This window comes from Falco punctatus (assembly GCF_963210335.1).
Source record: "Falco punctatus genome assembly, chromosome: 7".
Lineage (NCBI taxonomy): Eukaryota > Metazoa > Chordata > Aves > Falconiformes > Falconidae > Falco > Falco punctatus.
In genome coordinates this window covers 65,591,015-65,614,722 of record NC_137587.1, presented here as the reverse complement: position 1 = coordinate 65,614,722, position 23,708 = coordinate 65,591,015, and the positions used below count along the sequence as shown (strand labels likewise).

At 42.7% G+C, this 23,708-nt stretch overlaps 1 protein-coding gene across 7 annotated transcripts in view; it reads left to right on the top strand.

Moving 5' to 3' along the window:
* Positions 1-23,708, top strand: part of IGF1R (insulin like growth factor 1 receptor) — a 188,642-nt gene that overhangs the window by 162,217 nt on the left and 2,717 nt on the right. For 6 of the 7 annotated variants that reach the window (XM_080397195.1, XM_080397200.1, XM_080397201.1 and 3 more), the window contains 10 exons: positions 1,551-1,837; positions 3,347-3,483; positions 3,819-3,978; positions 5,001-5,106; positions 6,532-6,602; positions 8,852-9,081; positions 9,371-9,481; positions 11,540-11,699; positions 13,959-14,088; positions 18,642-18,776. In XM_080397195.1, coding sequence (XP_080253321.1) covers positions 1,551-1,837; positions 3,347-3,483; positions 3,819-3,978; positions 5,001-5,106; positions 6,532-6,602; positions 8,852-9,081; positions 9,371-9,481; positions 11,540-11,699; positions 13,959-14,088; positions 18,642-18,776 — 1,527 coding nt within the window. The remainder of the gene's footprint in view (positions 1-1,550; positions 1,838-3,346; positions 3,484-3,818; positions 3,979-5,000; positions 5,107-6,531; positions 6,603-8,851; positions 9,082-9,370; positions 9,482-11,539; positions 11,700-13,958; positions 14,089-18,641; positions 18,777-23,708) is intronic. The other variant, XM_080397196.1, reaches the window with a different exon arrangement.

Here is a 23,708-nt window from a genome sequence, read left to right as displayed (position 1 = left end):
TCCTATGAAATTCCCCCATACCCCACAGACAAGTTAAGACATTTGCTTGTATGTTGCTTAAAAACAATTTCTTAGTAACTTAGGAAGCTTTTTTTCCTTCTCTTCGTTTATTTCTGTGCTGTGGTTTACATGGCATCTGAGAGTGTCAAAACGACTACTCAAGACATAGTAAAAGGATTTTGGAAAATTTTGTAGTGAAGTCCTAAAAAAAAATTTCATCCAACCTCTGCCAGAAGATTTCAAAACCAAGTCAGCCTGGTTTTGGCTCTCTCTGCAGCGTGCTGTTTTGTGGCTGAATGTACTAAGACAGTATATTTGACAGTGAATGAACTTCTCCTGTTGAGTCATCTTCCTGTTGTGTGAGGGAGGCCCTAGCTGCCTGGTTTGTAACTCGCTCTCTCATAGAAATGTGTTAGGCTTCACCTCTGTCCCTGATAACCTTGCACTGACCTGGTGCTACAGGGGCACTGGCTAAGGGATTTCAGGTGGGCTAGGATTCAAGCCAGAGCTGTTTTTGTAGTGTGACCCTTACACTCTTCTTTAACTCCCCAGGTGCATTGCTTTCCAGGTGTGAGCAGTCCTGCAGACCACGGAGACTGAAAGAGCAGGAGCTGGAGAAGCCAGCTTGCCCTCTGTAGTTAGTGCCCCTGTGCAAAACAGCCTTGGATCTGACACAAGACCAAGTGACAAGTCAAACGTGTGGCAGTCATGTGTTGGTTAGCTAATACCATCCAGATGATTGTAAGAGTATTTTCATATTGACGCTTGCGCTGATCCAGTCCACTGCAACAGTTTCTTAGAATGACAAAGTAGTAGTGTTGCTGTAAATCCTCAAATTTTTAACTCTGCCTAAATTTCGTACGGGTGCCAGTAAAGCAAAGCAAACTGCTTGGTGAACTCTTTGCTATACACAGTATTAGTGCTGTATTTTCTCATATAAGAAGATTGTTCCTTTGCAGAGCTTTTGGGTGAGAGAAGTAGATACAGATTACCACACGTTAGCAGTCGTTAACATTCGCAGTCTTCAGCCGCCTTCCAAAGTTTCGTTTCTCAGCACAACACATTCAAAGGTCTGTGATTTCATTGCAGCTGAAAAGAAAGTTCAACCTATTGAGAGTTAGCTTTGCTCATCCAGCAAACCTCAAATCAATTTTTTCCTCAAACCTTTTCAACCTTTAGCATCTGATTTTTTTATATTAAGCATCAACGTAACTGTCATTAAATACTAATCTAGGCAACAGTGAAGCTATTTTTGCTATTTGGTTTATTGCGTGAGGTCAGAAGTTTGCGTGTGAATCTTGGGGCACAGTGTGAGCTTCAGAGTTTTGGTTGGTTTCTGACCAGACGAGAGGGTAATGGGATGTACTGACGTCCTGCAGGTTCAGGTTGAGAGAAAGCTTTCATCTTCTTTTGCAGTTTCCTTTATTTATCTTTTTTAATAGCAGAGTTACCCGTTTTACCGGGTCTTTTTGCACAGTTTCCCTGGAGCTGGCGAAAAACCGGATTCTCTCTAAAGAGACCTTTTCTGTACCTACCTGTCTGCTTCACAGACCCGATCGGAAGCGAAGGGACGTGTTCCGAATCGCAAATGCCACTTTGGCCGCTCGAAACAGGAATGCGACTGGGACAGATCACTTCACCAACGCTTCTGACGCAGAGGAGAGTGAGGTGGAATACCCGTTCTTTGAGACCAAAGTGGATGGCAAGGAGAGAACTGTGATCTCCCATCTCCAGCCTTTTACTCTGTACCGCATTGATATTCACAGCTGCAACCATGAAGCTGACACGCTTGGTTGTAGTGCTTCCAACTTTGTCTTTGCAAGAACCATGCCTTCAGGTACGCTCTCACAAGTATACAGCTTCGTTTTATTTTCTGGGGAGAGATCCACCTCGGGGAGGATGTACTGTACAAAAAGAGTCAGGAAAACATTGGGGTATAATAAAAAAATTCTATGCAAGAAGATAAACTGGAACTATATAAAACTTCGTTACGGTAGTTTAATGTCCTTGACTGGTCTCTTGTGTGTACTGAGCGAGACATACTGAGTCTGTCCTGTGATCGGGAGAAGGGTCGAAGCGCGTGCATTGACTACTGAGACAATTATGAGAGAATCTGTTTCCCAGATATACAGGTGAGACCCACAGACATGGTGGGTTCAAAGGTTTTATTCTGCAGTTCCCTGTACGCTGAATGGAGACAGGGGAACATTGCTCAGCTAATGTTTAGTTTTGCTGTGTTCACTCTGAACTGTTTGCAGATGTTAGTTTTGCTGGTGGGAATGTTTGCCAAATGTTTCTTCTGTCACAGAATGACCATGCATTTGTCCAGCCTGGAAACAGGAGGGCTACTGTGTTGCTTTGTGCCCAATCGCTGGCATCTAGAGTATTTCAAATAGGAGGCATTGAATGCTCTACTCATGTTTGGGACTTCTACAGATTGTACTTCTTCTGAGAAGAATAGAGATGATTTTAGTGTAAGCTCATTGCATCCAGCAAAGAGCTTCTGACTCTAGCAGATGTCTGGGAATATTTGATGCAGAATGGTAGCAATTTTGTTTTGTTTCTGGAAGGAAAGAGTATCATAATCCAGATCCAGCTGTGTCTGTAAAAAAGCAAAAAGTATTGCTTATTTCAAGGAAATAAGGAAATCTGTGAGATCAGGGAAAAGGAAATAAGTGTTCCCAGATTTTTAGCGCATGGCTCTGAAAATTAAAGGCTAAACAATTCTGTTTTCTTCTAAACTTATCAACTGTATTTTTTAAGAATTGGTCTTTTTTTCTTAGACTGAAATGGTCTTTATATTTCTGTTAAATTTTGAATAAACCACATAAAATTATCAGGAATTAAATAGGGATAAAGCAGTTCCTGAATTGCGATGAGACTTGGCTTCAAGCTGTGCTAGGTTTCCTAAGATGGAGTGTTTTAGGAAAGGGATGTCCGTGGGGCAGACCTGGCGCGTTGATAGCTGCTTGCAGACAGGTTCCCACATTTGGTGGGAACGGCCACCAGCACCGTTTTGGTGTGGTGGAAAGTTTGGAAGAAAGAATCAGATGCTGATAAACGGGGGGGGTTTGGCACCCTGAGCGCAGTGACTAACACAGAGCCCATACCTGGTGAAGCTGTGTATGCTGCGCTGGTTTTCTGGCCACCAGCAGTTCAGGGACGGCTAATCTCTCCAGTGGGCCCCTAGCCCAATGTGTTTTGTTCTCTGCATCTTTGAATAGTGCCCACTGCAATGCTTTGATGCCTACAGAGTACTAAGAACCTCTTATTTTCCTCAGCTGTTGCCGAAGTTCCTGTTTCAGACATAGGTATTCTTCTCACATTGCTTGTAAATATTTTACAGAGGGAGCAGATAACATTCCAGGAACAGTAGCATGGGAAGCAAAAGAAGAAAACACTGTCTACCTGAAGTGGTTAGAGCCTGTGAATCCAAATGGGCTGATACTAATGTATGAAATCAAATATGGTCAGCATGGAGAGGTGAGGATTTGACATGTGTCTGTTAAGAGTTACGTCTTGTAACTCATAATTTATACACAAGGTGGGATCTTTCTTAACATGCTTCTGTGCAGTGCAGCAGACCAAAGATAGAAACTGTGATTTCAAACACCCAGCACCAACCAGCGTGCCCTTCATTTTGTTTATTTTGACGGTTTTTTAATTCCGCTTACCTCCTTAAGGTGCGTGAAGAACAGCTAATCAGATGGGGCTTTTTGCTTAGAAAAACCAGCTTAGCCTGCAGCTGTATTGTTTTCTCAAGAGTGAAGGAATGTGAAGATACTAACATGAACTGTAAACTGCTTTTTTTGTTTTAGGAAAAGCGGGAATGTGTTTCCAGGCAGGAATACAAGAAGCTTGGAGGAGCTAAACTCACTCATCTGAACCCTGGAAACTATTCTGCTAGAGTTCAGGCCACTTCGTTGGCTGGAAATGGGTCATGGACTGAGCCAGTCTCTTTCTATGTGCAACCCAAATGTAAGACAAATGGGTTTTGGCTGTGTCAAACTGGGGGTCTATTGTCTTTTTTTAATAATTCCTGATGTTTACGTATGTAGCTGGGTGCATGAGCCTCTTGCCTATACTCTGAGTACTCCTCTTATTTACTGATGGTTCTTTGGGAACTCTTTCCTGTTCCATTTTTTTTGGCAAGTGTTGACAATCCAGGAGGTGTATCTGAGGTGTGGTCCTTTTGTGCAAAATGCATGCATTTCCACACTGTTGTAGCTTCCTGTGATGTGCAGCTATGTTGGGAATGTAATGTTAGCCATAACATGGAGCTGGATTGTACAAAACCCTGGCAATAAGGCACACCTGCTTTAAATTGCAAAAGAATTCAAGAAGCAAATAATTTGTTTAGATTTTTGGCTGGCAGATTTTTTTTTAATATCAAAACGCTTTTTCATATGACCTACTCCGAGTGATGTTACATAAAGATAACATCCTGATGCTGGTCCTGGCAGTGGGAATGGTTTATACTTTGGAAGAACACCACCGTAGTGTCCACAGAGACCCCATCAAGAACTTCCGTATTTAGTTGTAGAGCAGATGTACCCACAGAAAACTGAACCCCCCATCTTCTGTCCCTTTTTGGATTTCGAATTGCTGGACTTGGAAGAACTTGAAGTAAAGAGCAGTGTGTGTATATTCTGAATATAAGTATCAGTGTTTGCAAGTTGAACAAAAGGTGGAAAAAAGGTGAATATGCAAGTAAATAATTACATATTGTTCACTGAGGAATCTTAAGTCCTTAAGCATAACTTGTGAAACCCCAGACAGATGCTGTTCTGTACAAAATTGATGCTTTTTACTGTCTGTTTCCTTGTTCTACTCATCTGCAGTCAGGGAGCGTTTCTGAGTACATTTTTTCCACATCAGACAAGGAAATGAGTACTTTGATTCTTCCCTGTATGGAAATATACTGAGTGGGTTTTGAATGTTTCTTTGTTAATGGAGATTTTATACAAACCCTAATACAATTGTTTTCTTGTTGGTTGCAGCAGCAAACTATGGGAACTTCCTGCACTTGATAATAGTGCTCCCTATTGCTTTCCTGCTCATCATTGGGGGACTGCTGATAATGCTGTATGTCTTTAACAAAAAGAGGTGAGTTGCATATGCTTACATTACAACTGCAGGAGAGGAATGCTTATTTTCAAATCTGTGCTCATAGAGCAAGTTACAAATTAAAAAGAGAAATGGCATTCAGAGGACTCGAGAAGCTGAAGTAGATTCTGCCTTGTTGGTGTGTAAAAGGGGGTGGTTTAGAGTTACCAGTGAGCATCTGGCTGCTGCTTGAGATATGAAGAGGCTTTTTATTACAGTATCATGTTTGAGAGGGAAGAGGAGGGCTTGTCAGGAACATATCTACTGGGACAATGATGGCAGACACCGAACCTATATCATCAGAAGATTTGACTGAAGTATGAGTCAGTATAAATCACAGAAACTTAGTTCTGTTTAGGCTAATTTGATTTCTTGCAAATTCTAGAGGTTTTTTGAAGTCTTTATATCCACTTGAAAAATTACTTTCTGGACAGAGCAGTCTTGGGAGCAGTTCTATTAATCTGTTTTCCTCCGTTTTCTTTTTTGTAACTAGTTTGTTTTTTAATCTATTTAATTGAAATACATAATGAGAACTTAATAGAAGTCAGTGCAAATGTTCAGCCTTGCAACTTTCTAGGTATGGAGATTTTTTATTACACTCATAAATTATGCTCATTGAGTATCCTGTTATTTCCAGCTTTAAGTCACTTGTAGTATCGCAGACAGTAGTACCAGTTCTTCTCAAGTACTCTAGAAAGGGCTTTATATCTAGTGAAGTACAATAGCTGCTTGGCCTTCCCTTGGGCTCTCCTAGGTGAAATGCCTGATAGCTACTTCTTCAAACTGTTGTTCTAACCCACAAGAAAGTTTTGTCTTTGATTTTTTGACATCTGGTTGATAATGTGATTTCTACAGCCTGCCTTCTGCAAGAACTCTCACACTGAATAAATAAATCTTATTCTGAAAATCACCCCGGATCACCCCAGTAAAACTGGGCGGGGAGGGACGCAGCTAGGGACAGTATGTGTGTGTTTGTAAAATAAAATAGAAACACTTATAAAATAGTTGAATGGGATTTCACATGGGAAACAGCCTTGCACTTCGCTAGATCACCTCTCTCCCACAGTAGAGCAGATGATGTCGAAGTGTGTTCTCAGCCCCAGGTCTCCTGGGTTGTGTTACCATACAGCAGCCTTTCTTAAACGAAGTTTACTCAGCAGCTCAAAGTACCTTGTGTTTACGTTTTTCTGGTACTGGTTTGGCATAGAGAAGGCTGCAGTTTTCCTGGGAAAGCTATTCTGGGATGTTTTCCCATTGATTATGTGAGGTAAAATAAGAAATTGGGTTGTCCCCTTTGTCTGAAAAGCTCTCCACATAGAGTACATAATATTCTGTGGTTGAGCAAATGGTGGAAAAGCTGTAGAAGAGGTGGTCTGAAATTTACTTAGGCTTAAAGATTAAAAAAGAAAAAATATATTTCAACAGGAACAGTGACAGGCTGGGCAATGGAGTACTTTATGCTTCTGTGAACCCCGAGTACTTCAGCGCTTCAGATGGTAAGTGTGGCCGTACGCTGGTGATGCTTTTACTTTCACGTAGTCTGTATCTGACTTTGAAAGGTATGAAACTCTGAAAGGGATGTTGTAAAACCCCTTTCTCTCTTTGTTTTATTAGCATAGCCATGGAATCCATCACTGATAATAAGTGAATGTCACCTGTCTATTGAAACTGGGGAGTTTCTGGTGGTTTTTTTTCTGTAGATTATTCAGCTGAGGCTAATTTGGATGCATTAGTTTCACTGTCAGATTATCTACTCATCCAGTGGTGTTTTCACTGGAGTGAAGGAGGAATTCATGAATTAATCTTTAATGTTTGCCCTTTTAAGCCCTGTTTTGACCTATCGGAACAAACCCGCTGCTTGTTTCTGTGTACTTCTCATGTGGAAAAGGGTAGCGCTTAAAAAAATACTTTCTCCTTACTTCCCATGTCAATAAAGCTCTCCAACAACCTTTCATAGTGAGAGAAAGAGAAAAGCAATATTCTGGACTTCTAGACACACCACATGCAGAAATTTTGTCGTAAAATGAACTTGGATGTTTAGTGTAATTCATATTTGTTTCTCTTATCTGGAGTATAGATAACCCTGTTTGTCTCTAGCTGGCAAACTGTTTTTAAAGGTAGTTTCAGACTGCCCTAATGTATTTGTGACTGATGTATATATTTGGCAATGACAGTATTTAGAGGTATTAGACTGTGGCAGTGTTTAGATCCCAGCTGGTGTATTGGTGCTGAGTGCTCCGCTAACAGAGCGAAATAACTATAGTTCTAAAATCAGATGTGGGGGCTTGGGGGGCATCTTTAATTTCTTAAAGTTTTCTGTGAGAGACACAATGTGGATCATGCTCAAGTTTTTAAAACCATCCAGGAAATAAAAATTCTTTAAAGCAAAATTGCTGTTCCTAGAACAGTGTGCTTTCTTAGTTTTGCTTTCCGTACATCTGTGTTACTTTCCTGTACTTCACCACTGCGGGAAGCTGTGCCTGCTGATGGTGTAGATGAGCTTGCCAGTTCTTGTGTTGGCTGTCCCTGAGCAGCAGCAGGACCTGAATAGCTTGGCAGTCCAGGGATCCTCGGCGTCTCCAGAAAGCCCTTGTGCTGTGATTGTTGTAGAATGGAGAACTCTGGAAATTCAGCTTTCTGGTTAAATGAATGAAGTAAAAAAATAATACAAAAAGCAACCGTGTTCTTACTGGAACCCCTGCTTGTTAGATAATTAATCCCCACCCCCACCTTGAGGTGTGGTTGTCTGTAATGAGCATGTGCCTGTACTGTATGGATTATGTACCTGTGGAGCTCTTCGAGCGCAGGAGGAAATTGGAATATTAGATTAATTTCCTTCAGGCGTCATTTCTTCTGCTTGTGGTTTAGTTTGGTGCTACTGCTGTAGGCTTCTTGCCAGAACAGTGTTTCCAAAAGCCCCCAGGAGGCTAATGGGTTGAGCTGGAGTAGCAGTGGAAGACTTTATGATTATTTTTTATAGCAGCGCCATTAGGGTTAAAGGTCTGTCAGTGTTCATGCTATAATCCTCTATTTTTGCATCCTGTCATTTCACCCATCCAGAGCATGTGACACAACTGCCCCCTCCTTCAGTGACTGATAGGCAGCAGCATCAGTGACTACTCGGATGTCTTCTTGCCTGAGGCAGTCCTCCCTCGTGGCAGTCACCTTCTGAGATCTCTCTTCTGCCTCAGATCAAAGACTTGCAGCGGCAGCAAGTTCTGCCTTTACTGGTGCAACAGTGTGTGTGCAAGTGATTAGAATAGTTTCATGCGAAGAGCCTGCTAGATCAGAGAGTCTGTTTCCCTCTAGTCATAAAATCAATCTGTTAATGGAGAATACAGCAGGCACTGAACTGATACAGATGATCAAGTATGTTTGATGCTGTCTGGAGGAATTAGAAAATCAAGGATCCCAAGAAAAGCTCAGGCCTAAAGTATTGATTCAGGCCTCTTTCCCACCCTTGTTTTGTGCTTTGTGGTTCCTTATTTTTGTCCTCTTGCATCAGTAGCCTAGTGAGGCCACTTCAGGTCCATCTGCACATTTCTTCAAGATTATTGGCATGCCAAGCATCTACTTACCTATGTCTGGGAAAGACCACGGACTATTTACATGTATGGTGCAAGGTCTCAGCATTGTGCGTAGTGTTTTTTACGGTAAAATTGTTTGGGCAGTTGGTATCGTAAAGCAGTGAGTGATCGCACCACCCGCAGAAGTGGAACACGTGGCCTGTTTTTTCTCTCCTTAGTGTATGTTCCAGATGAATGGGAGGTGCCCCGTGAGAAGATCACCATGTGTCGGGAGCTTGGGCAGGGCTCCTTTGGAATGGTGTACGAGGGGATAGCCAAGGGAGTGGTGAAGGACGAGCCGGAGACCCGGGTGGCCATCAAGACCGTCAATGAGTCCGCAAGCATGCGTGAGAGGATAGAGTTCTTAAACGAGGCCTCGGTAATGAAGGAGTTCAACTGTCACCACGTGGTAAGTCATGAAAATGTAACGAGGCTGTGGTCCTTACGGCTGTGGTGCTTATTGGCGTGAGGGCGGCCAGGGCATGTCTTCGCTCACTGAAGTGGGAACTTGGAATTCTAGCTTCAGCTCTGCGCTACTTGATAATATTGTGAAACAGGAGTCAGAAGGTGGAATCAAACCTACTTTCAAACCTTTCCCACAGGTTCGCAGGTATTTGGGGCTACATATCAACATGAGTAACGATTATTGCAGTTTAATTAGCTGTATTTGTAACTGAACATTTGTTTTTCTCTTCCAGGTTCGGCTGCTTGGCGTTGTTTCTCAGGGCCAGCCTACGCTGGTTATTATGGAGCTGATGACACGTGGAGACCTCAAAAGTTACTTGAGATCATTGAGGCCAGACACAGAGGTGAGTCGTGAGCCGCTGGATGTTTTTTTCTTTCTTCAGTTAGAATCGTCTTGAATGAAACAGCATCACGTTGGAAGCAGCAGGCAATTACCCTTTCTTGTCCTTCTCCTTAAGCTTTAATAACAAAACATGGGCTGCTCTGATTTGCAACACCTTTGTTTCATGAGCTAGCCGTTGCAAACAGTCATGTACTGCATGGAGTAGGTCCCTTCCTGTGTTACTGCGTCCTGTTTTCCAGATTTGGATTAAGTCTCTTGTCTAATTTAATTTCTCGTCAAGATGTTAAACAAAAAATTGGCTATATGAAGGGTGCATGTTTGGGTAGCTGTTTCATGTTGTATATCCTGCCTACTGTCTCTGCTGGAAAGTAAAAATCTAGTACCTTAGCTAATATGTCTAGTCTAACACATTGACCATCAGTGTAACAGCTACAATTGCCACATATGATACAGGGTCTGAAGAATATAGATGACACATAGGTCACTTGTCACTGAAATCATAGTAGACTATATAGGAAATTAGCTCAGCAGCTTTTGTCCTTGGTCTAGAAATTCTGATGTGAGTAACTTAAAGGAACAGAACACGAGCATTATATGTGCATGAGAGAATGAGGGCACTGCGGGTAGCAAGAACAGTTGCTTGAGAGATTGGATACAGAAAATAACCATACTGAGTACAGGATTCAGAAAATGCCAAAGTAAACAACTAGCATTTATTATTATTAATGTTTCAGGTTATACGAAATAGTTTTGGTTGAATTCAACAAAGTTGATAAAAAAGACAGTGGCATTATATAGGAATTACCAAAACGAAGAGCTCTGTACCTGGCTTTTCTGTCTTGTATGCTGATGCTCTCCAAAGCAGTCTGAATTTAGGCCTGTGCCTAAATTCCTTGCCTTCCTTGATATGCATGTAAAGCATGGAATAAAGTCATCTGAGACCTGTATGAGGAGGAAGGCAGGATGCTTCAACAAGGTGTGGATGGAGGACTTGCCTGACCACTGGCATTACTGATAATTTAACCGTGCAGCTTCCATACCTATGCCCCCTGGGGATTCAACTCATGTTGGTCCATCTGGGCTTTCTTGCTTGGATCTTCTTGGCTCCCATGAGGTATGTTGCACTCAGCTCTTGGGAGCCTGGAAGTGGTGGGTATGTCTCGTTATCGCAACACAAAGTAGCCCAGTTTGAAAGTGGTTGCGGGACTGGACACGAACACTTTCCGTGGAAGGCTGGGTAAGGGACTGTTTAATCTCTGGGTGGGAATGTGAAGAAGTTCAGTGACTCGATCTGTGCGCTTTAGGATCTTTGTCATTAGCAGCATTTAGTATGTAACGCCATGGTTGCGGTTTACTCTGTCAGCGATAGTTATTCAGGGGGTGTAAGGCTTAGGCAAATTCATACTGGTAAGGATGGTGGGACTTAACTGATTGCGTATAAGTACCTGAACTCCTTCATCCATGAGATGAGAATGGCAGAAGCCATGTATCCATGGTACTAAAGAGTGAATTGGCTTCAGAAGAAATTATCCCATAAGCTTTTTTTCCTATTTACAAATAGAAACAATTCAGGAGACATCTGGTTATGGAGAAATGGGGAGCAAGTAATAAAATCATTTAACATTATCCGGTTGTTTGTGAAGATGGTAGAACAGCAGAAGTCTCTAAAATAAGCCCTCTGCTTTGTGTCTCAGAACTTGTGTGGCAGAAGGACGGACATTTCATCGGCGTAAGATAACATCCCTATACCAAAAAGTCTTTCTGGCTTGTATTCCGTGAAACAGAATGGCCTGTTATAAAATAGCTGTTTAGGAGTTCAGTTTGTAACCCAGCTTGGTATGGCCAGTTTTCCCACTAAGCAGATGCTATAGTGTATGTAATCATGAGGTTCTCTTCAGCCTGGATCATGGCAGGCTGAATTGTGATAATGTGAATTTTTTTTTTTTCCAAGGGGGGTAAGGGTAAGTAAAAATTTTAAAAAATAATACATTGCAGTTTGATGTAGAAATAGTCACTTTTTCTTTCACCCCACCTGTTTTATCTTCTTAATCTTGCTCAGAATAATCCTGGCCAGACACCTCCAACTCTGAAGAAGATGATTCAGATGGCAGGAGAGATTGCTGATGGGATGGCATACCTCAACGCCAACAAATTTGTTCACAGAGACCTTGCTGCGAGAAACTGCATGGTGGCAGAAGACTTCACGGTGAAAATTGGAGGTGGGCTTTGGTGACTTTTATGCAAACTAAAAGCATCATCCTGAAAAATCAGTATCTTAGAAGGCATTTTAATTTTTTGAAAGCTGCTTGAAAGAGCTTTTACAACTTAGCTCTATTTTAAATTTCTGCAGAACGAAATGTGTTCCTTATGAAGGCTTGCTGTGATTTAAGACCTGTGAGCAGTCAACACTGAGTTGAAGCTCTTGGAATACCTCTACGTTCCAGTGAGGAAATAGTATAGTGTGGGGGTTTAAAAAGAGCTAGTGCAGCAGTGATTTGAGGTGCAGATGCTGCAGACATCTGGGTGGATGGCGTAGTTGCCACTGGTGTGTCATTCGCTTTTTTTGTTTGTGTGCAAAAATAATTCCACCTCCTGTTTGTTGATTCAGGAATAAGAATTTTAGGAGTATTTTAAAGCATATCTGATTTGGAAGTGGTATGTAAGGCTTGACTTCAGCTGGGTGCTTTCCAGTCTGAACTGGAAGTTCTGCTTTCCGGGCAACAGAATGGCTTTTCTTCTGCTCTGCTGTTAGAACACCACTTTTTTTTCCCTTCACCATCCCTCCAAAATAGTGTCAGATGAGTTTTTTCAGAATTCTCTCCAGAGAGGGTGATTTTAAGCTTTTGGCTGTTTTTGAGTTGTGCATATTAAAATAACATGTATAGCAACAGCCTTCTGCTGTAGGAAACTAATTCTTTTTCTCTAAGCTTAACTCAGCTATTTTGATAATTTGTGTAAGTAATCCTGTCATTTGGGAAAAAGAAAAAATGATTTCATTTTGAGTCAGTTAATTAGGAAATAAGGTCTTTGGGGGATTTTGTGCATTTTCTGCAGGTTTGAGGGAAGTCAGCCTGAATCCTTCCCATTCCACTCCTCCCCTCCCCAGCATGTTTTACAATTCTTCGAACTGAAGATGGTGTATTTCTTCCCTTTAACACGGTACATGGTTACCCCGAAAGCATTTCATGAAATATGCTGCACTGCTCTCATTTGTGTACTAGTATTGAAAATCCCTTCGTATAGAAACAGTTTAGCAGCATCTTGACTAGAACACGCCAACTCAGAGTGTTTCTATCTCAGAAGAGGAGCTTTATGCTACACTATCCTATGCTCGTTGTGTATCTTTTTCTTACTTGCATTACATTTTTAAAGAATTTTCCATTCAGCCAGGATAGTCACCCTGGTATGTGGGAGTGATGGAATAGCTGCACAGATGGGTTTTTTAGTCATAATCACTGAGGGTACCAGTGTCCGTAGCGGACCAGGAATGAGGAGGATCAGTGTTGGATCACTCATCCAAGCCTGGTAACAATGAAATCCATGCAGTGGTAATAACGACTGAGAACTGGAGGAGTCCTGTCCTCTTGCCACTCCACTTTTCCCAGGAAAAAAATGGGCACCTACAGGTCTATTGATAAAATGAATTTTTTGCCCTAGCTCTGTTATGTTAGCACACAGCATTTAATATTAGCAAGAGATGTGATGCCACCTGATTTATTAACTTTTTTATTCGTGTCCAAAAACTTAGTAACTGGTTTCAATAAGCTAGTCCAAGACCCAGCAGTTATGTGTGCATCAAACTGATTGTACGGACAGAAAATGCTGGAATGAGTCTGAGTTACCATCAGATGAGCATTGTTACATCCAAGTCTTGCAAATGCTTATGCATTTACAGATAAGGACATGCTTATAACCCGAAGTATGTCTTTAATAATCGTCTGTGTTAGTCACGAATGAATAGCCTAATCCTCTGTAGTATTTGGAACGGTGTATTACATGGGAACTGGAAATTACCTTTGGGGAGAGGAAAAAAGTGGGAGAGAAGCATTTACTTCTGTACGTGAGATTCTTCAGTTAAAGACAATAGTATTAAGTGCTAAAGGAGCTCTTTACACTCTTCGAAAAGGAAAGTCAGTCACTGAATGTAGGGAACAGAGTAGTGAATTACATGGCCTTCAGAAGATTTAGCTTACTGCAAAGCTTGAGCATAAATCCTGGAACTTTTAATATTAATACATTTAAGTCATTCCAACTTCTCACCCCCTGAAGTCAGCGGTAAAAACATCTGTTGGTTTTGTTGGGAGGGAAGCTAACCAGCCCTAAGGCAGCATCTAAAGTGCCTGCAAAGTAAAGTGTTGTGGTAACGGATTGCAGATTGTTTGCACAAAATTGTGATTCTCTGCTGGCCACAGTGGCTTGTAATAAGTGGAAATGTTCATCGTGTTATTATGCAAACTCAAAACATTTATACCTTCTAGATTTTGGCATGACAAGAGATATCTACGAGACAGATTATTATCGTAAAGGAGGGAAAGGTTTGCTGCCTGTCCGCTGGATGTCCCCTGAATCACTGAAAGATGGAGTCTTCACAACGCACTCCGATGTCTGGTAACAAAAAAAGGGCCTCGAAAAACTGTTTTAGTCCCTCTTCTTTCTAGCCTCTTCTCTTGTTTTAGTAGACTTAACTATACTGCTTCTCCTGTCTCTTCAAAGGTAACTTTTTTCCACTGTGAAGCTTTCTGCTTTATATCTTGTGTTTACATTGCAAAAATCAAAAACTTGTGAGGTTAAATCCGAGAGCAGAATTACATGGATTTCCAAAACTGGAAGTGGCGGCCTGTTTCCTGCTGTGGGTTGTAAAATCAGTTGTGCAGTGAAAAACATTACCTTCACCTGGAAGAGCAAGTTGTCATTTTTCAAATTGCCCTCCTTCAAGAAAAGCATTAAAAGTTGCCAAGAATATAGAAAGGTTCATAGTGCTGACCTGCTTTTCTATCAAAACCTTCTGTGTAAATAACTCCGCTTTCCCGCAGATGGTTTGTGTACACTAGCAGGTTTTTTCTGGGGAGTTCTCCCTTGCGTATATCCATTTGGAGCTTTGTTTGCTTGTTTTATATACCGCAAAATGCAGAAATTGGTTTTTTTCTTTAAAAGCACATTGCCTAGTTGCTGTATTTGTGAAGTTATTAATAGAGGCATTCAGGAGCTTTCAAAATATTCTTCTTAGAAGAAATAATACTCTGGAACAATTCCCCCTCCACACACCCCCCCAAACTTCTGCAGATAGGTAGGGAGAACTTGGCAGAAGATGAACGTGTACTGGCAAAACCTCTGCTCTGTCTTTTATGGTTTCTCTGCCTTCCTAACAAGATCTTTTTACTGCTGATCTGTTACAGAATTGGCAGCTGATTGCCTCCAAATGGCTAGAAGTCAGTAGGAATGGTATTTTAGTAGTAAACTGCATTTTCTTTAACAGCTTGAGGATTTGGGAGTCAGTGGACTGTCGTCCACAGCACTGGCTTCAAGTGAAAGGGTCATAAGAGGAATTAATGTAGCACATGAAAAAACACAGCACCAGAACATTACTTTAATTTTTTTTGTGTACGGCTAGTAACTTATTTATGAATCCAGTAACCCTCAAACTTGGAAATAGATGAAAATAACCACTTGGAGTTGAAGGGGGGAAGCCCTGTATCGGCCATTTATCTAATGGAACAGTGCAGGCATGCTTTTGGCAGTCCCCCTGCAGGAGAAGAATTTTGGGACTTGTAATTGGCTTCACAAAGCAGACGTAAATTTGGAATATATTGCTAGAAAATCTGCAGATGTAAAGCTGAGTGAGCCTGGAGTTGAAGAGCTGGCAGACCTGCCTGTTCTTACCGCACAACCATAACTTTTCAAGTCCAGCCGTCATCTCCAGCCATTGTATCAAAAGTGGGACTGCAGCGGGTCAGGTGTTCAGCTGTGACATACTGCACTTGTTCCATACATGCTTTCCTTTTAACCTCTAAATATTAAGTGACGTTATTGTTTAAACATAACTCAAATTCTAGACACACACACACCCCCCCAGATACGATGCCAAATCAAGCACCAGGAGTTAAATTAGTGCTTTAGCTGTTGCAGGAAGTACCTGAGCTCTCCTTGCAGTGCGAACAAGATTTGGCATTCATCGGTCCAAAGCAGGGTTGAGCAAACAGTATGGCAGCTTATCAGCGGGACAGTCTGCGCGAAATATTCTAGCCAGAATCACATCAAGGAAAGTAGCTTACTGATTATAAGGCTGGAAGACTTAAGAGGAGGAGGAGGAGTAAAATCTGACTTGAAAGCATTGAGAGGAAGAAAATGTTCTATGGAGACTAGCTCCACAGCTCTCATCAGTATTTCAGACAGCTACCCCTTGGGATGGTTTGTCAGCTTAATTGTTGGAAGTGACTTATTCTGAAATTTGGTTTACAGAGGTGTAGTATCTTAAGGTACAAAAACCCCCTGGTTCAGCGTGAGGAATATGCTGCTTGTTTAGAACACAAATACATTTGCGTTTGCCGTGGGTATCTACAGCTATAGATTCAGAGTTTTCAATCTGAATTTGAAATGTAATGGAGCTTGACTCATCACTCTCATGAAATAGTGTCTATTTACCCGATTTGCTTATGCCCAAAGCGATCATTCCAGTTTACTTCTCGATAACTTTTTGACCAAACACTGTACCTTGAAGGTCTCTTCGTGCCAGGAAAAATCACCTGACTACTGGTATTGGTTCAGGTTTTGAAGCTGCTTCATGTAAACTGTGTAGCTTGGCTGTTTTGGGGGCCATTTTTTTTTCATCAAACAGTAAAAAATGTTGAGATTGTTTTTTCCTGCCTTTTTGGTAGGTTATTTTGACATCTGGTTCTGTGTTCTTCAAGATGAGTTTTAGGAAACAGAATGTCAAAAAGACAAAACTGCGCGAGTGGTCAGAGCCCGGTATTTACTAGCTGTAAGGTGAAAATGCGAACTGCAAAAGGAATATCTGGAGGTTTTGAATGGTGGAGCTTTATTTTAGCAATTCATTCTTTTATTGCTTTTCAGACTGAAGAACGAGGTAATTAAACAAGACTGTTTCTGTTGTAGTTAGGGAAGGAGAACATTTTAAAATTAAGGTAATACTGTTCAGGGTGAGGGTGTATTTCTATAAGTCTTCAGCGTCTTGCATTCTTTCAGGGCTGGTAGTTATCTTGAAGGAGCAACATGTTTGTTTGTTATGATAATATGACTAGTAGGTGTGCAAGGCTTGGTCTCATTATTCCTGCAGTGATCAAAGCAGCTTCAAAGGCACCAGAATGTTGAGTTGACCCTCTGTCCCTCCCTCCCCTGGAAGGCAAACAATTGCAAGCCTGTCTGTGGCTTCTGGCTCCAAATACAAACCATGTTAGATACAGTGGATAACTGAAAGATAAAACCACTCTACCGTAACTGCCAGCTAATAATACTGGACTCCTGTTTTCATAACAATACCCCATTGAAACTACGCTTTTTTTTCTCTAAACTTGACTCAGCATTTTAGCCACAGAAGGCAAGACTGCATCTAGATTTTCTTTGCACACGCAGCAGCTCTAAAAGTAGATGACTCTTCAGTGCAGGACAGACAATTTGAGCCATGTCTGCTCAATAAACTAATTTTAAATGGAGATATTTTTAGAAAGTGTCGATACGTAAGTTCAAACTACCCAATTACATAACTGTGTTTATCTTTCTTCACCAGTAATCAATTGCTATTATTAGACAAGCTTCTTTTTTCACTTCTGTGGTCCTTTGTGGTTAGTGGAAGGAGCCAGAAGGCTCCCTTTCAGGAGCAGTTACATACATGTTGCAAAAGGGATAACTGAGTTTCTTCTGGAGGCTTACATGTTTTGCTGCTGAAGCAGCAAATTTAGGCCCTTGGTACAAGAAGCCAGAGAACGTTCACGTTTCTTCCATGTGTTTTTCAAAAATTGGTTTTGTTGCTTGCTGCTGTGCCAAATGCCTTGATCCTTACTTTGCACCTTTGACTTAAGAGTGTGGAAGAAACCAAAGCAGAGGGATAAGTGGAAAGTATTACCCAAGGAAGTGGGTTTGTGTCTGGGGAGCAGAGGTTGGTTGGTTTGCTTGCTTTTAGTGGCCAGGGCGGCGGGATGCGCAGGTGTGTGGCGTGCATTTGCTGTCTAGCTCTCGGCTTGCTCGAGCGGTAGGGGAAAAGACGCAGCTTTCAAATCGGATTTGTGTGACTCAAGTATTTCGGATGAAAAGCAGCTTCCACTGGAATGAGAACTTACAGTTCTGTGTTTATTGCCTTCTCAACGGCTATCAGGAGTACCCGAGATATGTTACATGAAGATTTTGAGTTTAGGTTTTTTTAATATGTTGATTTTTTTTCTTGCTGTCTCTGGGCTTGGGGGAACAGGGCTTGTTGAGCTCCCTTTCAATAACCAGTCTTTGCAACTTCTCCACCTGCTTGGAAGGTTTGATTCCCTGCACCCAGCCACACAGGGATCTTTTTGCGGACTTTAACAATCAGATGTCTATCCAGTCTGAGGTCCTCTGTACAGGAAGCGCAGAGATAGGAACAGAGCTTTTTAAATTCTTTTTCTTCGCCCCATACCTGCATTTTTCCTTTTCCCCTCTCCACTGTTCTTCCCACCTCGCGGTATGCCTGAAGTCTGAACTCAAAGCCATGGGAGAGGGAGGCGAGATGCAAGCTGATTCTTGTCAGGCTCACAGCTTAAATCTCCTCTGGGTTAGGAGGCTTCTGGTCAATGCAGTGAGCTGTTTTCAGTGATTGACCTGTACAGAACCAGTGTAACCAAATGGTGTTGGACCACTGAGTGATAGTAATCATGGCCAGCTCTGAGGTGTATGGTGTGAAAAATGGAGATACAGTATTACCAGTCTTTTCTTACAGAGGTCATTCTGAAGAGTCGTTCAGAACTGGAAGCCTGTTTCTCACCATCAGCTACAGGTGTTTGAAGTCAACAGTCTCTTACGCTAGGTGATGTGGCTGTCGCCATAGTTGCATATTTTTGAGCAGTTGGAATTTTTTGGTAAAAGAAAATACCCATGGACACCTACTTGCTCAGCATCATCTAGGAAAAATATCCTTGTAAAGATTGCTTGGCTTTCTAAAGGTCTGATTTGTTTTCCAGGTCTTTCGGTGTTGTACTTTGGGAGATCGCAACGTTAGCGGAGCAGCCGTACCAAGGCATGACCAATGAACAAGTGCTCCGCTTTGTGATGGAAGGAGGTCTGCTGGAAAAGCCAGACAATTGCCCTGATATGCTGTAAGTGTCACCAGTTACTGCTGTGCTCAGTGCCGTTTATTCTTCCTGATCCCTTCGATGTCCTCTTCTGCCCTGTCTACCACAGGAGGGGTTATTAAGGAGTGATCATAATGTGAGGTGCTGCTTGAACAGTTTCCGTCAATCTAGTATTTTATAGCAGTTAGACATACTGGAAAATAATTTTGCTTGGGGCCAGAATCTCACTTTGGGCTATCTCCTCTAATAAGGAAACAAAACCTAATTTTTATGTTCCTGAATAAAATTAGACTTAATACAAGTTCATAAGCGACGTTTGCACAGCAGAAGACTTTGTGTCTCAATCTTGTCTCTTCTGCTTAAAGTAATTCTGTCAAGTGTGAAGAGAAAAAAGAGCATAGGACAAGGGGAATGCATTGTGCATAAATGCTGTGGAATTCAACTTTTTAGTTCAGCACACAGATAAATGAATCTATCGTTCCTTTGTCTGAAGCAGCGCTGGATCTGCTATTTCAGTCACAGTGCTCATCACATGGAGATAAACAAATCTCCCCTGGTAACAGTTCCCTTTCCCGTAAGCGCAGAGAGCAGCGCACAGAAAAACCTTTGCCTGCCCCTGGAGTCGATAGAAAGCCTTGCGGCCGGGGAGGGGTGCAATGCAGCGGGCTTCGGTTTTTAGCTTTACATTGTTGAAATACTTCTGCTGGCTTTTGTGTACAGCCGTTTCGGTTGTTCAGACTTTATTACTTTGATATACTTCCCAAACTGGCTTTTGGGAAGGAAATACTGCGTCTTGCAGTTATTGAAATTTGTTGGAGGCCCACAGAAGGGATACAATCACTTAAGGGCCTCAGCTGCTTGGGATTCTTAGGAAAAGAGCTTTTTTGGCTGGCGCGCTGGCTTTGGTTTCAGATGACAGGCAGCGTTGTTTTGTTGTTTGAGGGGGGTGGGTGGTATATGCAGGGGGAGGTGTAGCTGCCATGTGATTCCTCAGTTTCACATTCTTTCCCTTCCACGACGCTGTGGAGAATTTCTGGCAGTCGGATTGACTGGGGATTGTTTAACACAGAGCGGTGTAGTGGAGGGGGGGAGCAGGCAGAAATGGGGGAACAACAGGGGGTGTGAAGGGGGTCAGCTCCCCGAGACCACAGGAAAAAACACACAAGTCTACAGTGAGAATGAACTCAGCAAGAGATTCAGCATTAGAAATTCCCCGTTAACCTGGGGCGGGTGTGGTATGAACAGGGCGACGGAGGGGGGTCACCGCGAGAAGCTCTTTACTGCAGCCCGCCGGCCGCTCTCTTTCCTCCTCAGAGACACCCCCTGCCCGCTGGGTGTTGCTTCTGGACGAACCCACTTCCAGGGAAACTGGCTTGCAAGCGGGAGAATTTGGTTAATGTCTGGCAGAGCAAATCTTTGCACCAGTGTTTAAGAGCAAAGGCCTTTTTTGTGCTGATTTTAATGAAGAAGCTCTTCACATGTTAGTTGTGTCTACCAAGACGTTACCCTGACATTGCAGAGATACAGAGTAAAAAAAATAGAATCTTCCTTTGGATTTAGCCACTTCTTTCCATCAGAGCAAGGAACAGTGCTGAATTCGGAACTAAGGCACATCCAGTGGCGTGTGGCATCTTTCTTTGGTGATATAGCTGTGTATAAAATGTCCTGACTCTGTCAAAAATGCAAAAAAAATAATAATACATTTGAACATATTGAGCTTAGAAGCTCATTGCGACTTGCTTTAGCTCCCTTTCAGCTTGTTTGGTCTTATGTATTAGGACAGACCCCTAAGCCTGCTGAAATTCAAATAGGCAGTTGTAGGAATAACAGTAGGGAGCTCCAGGAATAATCTTCACCTTTGTCCTACGCACATGCATTCGGCCCTCAAAGAACGGCTTTTGCGTTACTATGGTGCTTTTTTCTTTGCATGTTTTTGCCTCTTTCCCTGTCTTCCATCCCGTTTTCCCAAGATGCTGTTAAGATGCTGTGCAACACTCGGTAACCTGACAACTGCTGCCAGTCTTGAGCCTGGCGCGTGTCGCTGCTGGCAGGCCCGGAGACCTGGTCTGTAGGCAGAGTTCCTCTCCAGCTGTCTGATAACCGGCTTCTCAGCACCTCAGGTAACAGGGAAACTACTGAACGGACAGAAGGGTGCTTGGAACAGAGTTGCCAAGAGCCCTGAAATGGCGTGTGGATCTTGCCGTGCATCCCCAGCATGTTTCAGGCAACGGCTTTGTCAAGCACTTTATGAAACCCTTCGTAAAATAGGGGGTCCTCTTGGTGGGTTTTTTTTTTTTTTGGAGGCTGCTAAAAAATTCTGTTGAAAGACAGGTTTCTGGGCATGTCTGTGCCAGTGGAAGGTATTTCTTAGCACAGATCCTCACTGTTGGAGGCTGACTGGTCTGTGATAGTTCATTAATTCAGGAAAGCGAAGCCCACCTGCTGCAGGGAAGTCAGTATGCTTCTTGTGCTCGGTACCGTGTGAAAGCAAGTGAGAAAGGGGGCCAGGAGCTGCAATTCCAAATATCTCATGTGGTAGGCTACAAATGTAGAGATTATTTTTTTCTTTAAATCGGTTTGCCTGGGAAACAACTAAAATTACGGGCAGAACACAAATTTACCTTTCTGTAGAGAGGGGGGTACACTGACAGACAAAACCCTCCAGAACGGTTGGAGGAGGTGGGCTGCTGTGGGGAAGCGTAGATGAGAACGGATAGATGAGAGAGAGAACGATCTACTGGTTTTAACCTCGACCATCACATGAGTGGGGACACAGCCGTGCACGCTCCATCCAGCGCAGCGGTTTTCATACGGGCCTCGTGTTGCCCCCACCACCCCCCCACCCCGTGTAACTGCTAGGTGGTGCAAGCAGTCTTGGATGTTCCATCTCTCCTAAGACTGCGATGTTAGTAACGCTTGTTAGTGGCTGTGTTTCCTAGCCCCTGGCAGCAGCGCGCCGGTAGCTTCTAGCTGGATTAGAGACCAAGGAACTTGAAGAACTGGAGAGGTTCTGTTCTGCAGCCTGGTTGTATCGGGGGCTTGTGCAAAGGGGGATTTTACGGCACAATTGTCTCGCAGTTCAGAGAGGTGGTAAATCCCTGTCAAAGGGCTAAGCACAGGGGGGACGGTATTTCGAGAGGCTTTTTATTCGTGCACAGGGTGAAACAAGACTCAGTTCTGTTTATGCTACACCCTCTTGGCATAGTTTGCATGGTTTTACAGACAGAACCATGCAGTAAGACAGATGGTTCAATAAGACAGTGCCAGGAGAAGCTTTGCTGTTTTTCTTCTCTTCCTGTGTAATAAATTCTGTTTTTATGTACTACCATTGTTATGGCAGTGTTCATCAGGTGATGGCTGTGTGGCAAGAAGGTTTGTTACAGCTGAAGCTCTCAGACAGTGTGTTCCCATGGGGCTTTTAAAAGTTGTGGAGGCTGGAATTCCACTCTGTTTTTGAAGCAAAAATTGCTTCCCCCACATGTATTGTAGATGACTAGACTATTTACGCATTGCTGATTTTCCCTTTGTTCTGGTGAGCACTCTGTTAGAAAGCAGGGTCTGCTGTGCAGAGGTAATGTCAGCATGTAGCAACAGCAGAATGGGAGAGATCCTTTCACTTTCCCCCACCAAATTGGTTCTGATGCAAAGTACGAACACCACACTCAAATGGAATGCAGCTTCTATAGTAACTTTGCATGTTCTGGTTTTTTTGTTTTCTCGGTACAAAAAGTAACTCTGTTTCTGCTCAGTTCTTTGAGCAAAAGATGCATGAGAGAGATGCTGGCTATTCCTGTATCTCATGATGATGCTTCCAGCTTCCTTGGGCTCGCTTGCCACCAGTCAGAAACATACTTGTTAAAACTGCTCAGGTCGTATTAACAGCCTGTAAATTCTTCCATTGTCTACTGGAAAGTTGGGGTTTTTTTTGTGTAAGATAACGTAAACAAGGCCTTTGAACCCACAGAGTTAGAAAGAAAAAAAAAAATCCTTTTATGGGAACTCTGTAGGGTTTTTAAATCTGGAATGGCTTACAAGAAACATCACGTGTCCTTGTTTGTGCTGATGTCACATGCATTACTCCGCTGCTTGTGGTATCTCCTTAGCATTGCCCTTAGGCCTCAGGGCGAAGCGCCAGCGAATACCCAGTGTTCTTGGCTCCCGCTAAGGCTTCTATTCAGGGACGCAGCAGTCAGCTGGAAAGGAAACAGCCATGAAGTAACAGAAATGGATTTTATATATTTATGTCTCAAGCTTTCCTCCTCGTTTGTGGGTGAGGGTATAGTGCGGTTTTATAGTTCGGCTTCACTTTCGCTATGAAAGACTTATTAAAGACTCAAAAACAAGCGGTTGGTTTAGCAGTGTTTACGTGTCTACGTGCCTGTTACAATACAGGATTGAGCACCTGGGGAGTTCGCCCAGCACAGACTGGTTTTGCCAGCTTCTTTTTTGGTGACACAAGGCTGTGCTCAGGTGGCTGACTTTTGTTCATGCACAGTTGTGCCAGCTGAGCTCCAACAGGAATATTTGTGACTTTAAATGCACTTCAAATGAGATTGCCTTTGTTTTGGTTACGGGCTCTCAGCAGTGTTTGCATCCCAAATGCAGCAGCTGAGAACAGTGCACCCTGTGAGGAAATGCAACGCATTCCCCAAGGAGTGAGGTTCTGGCGGGAGGGGATTGTTTTCCTTTGGGTTTTTTTCAGGCCAGGGTTCCCAGACTCTCCGGACCCACTGTGGGTGGGCAGTGGTGCACAGCAACAGGCTTCAGAGTCCAGGGTTTTCCAGCTCGATGACAGTTCTGTCAAAAGGTTTGTTCTGGAGCAGGGACTGTGGAGACTGTGTAAGACGTTACTCTGTGGTGGACTGAAGTGTTACTCAAAAAAAGGAGTGATTTTTTTGTTCATTTGTTTTTGTCTTTTTATTAAGAAATAAAGCCATTCCGTGCACTGATGCAGAG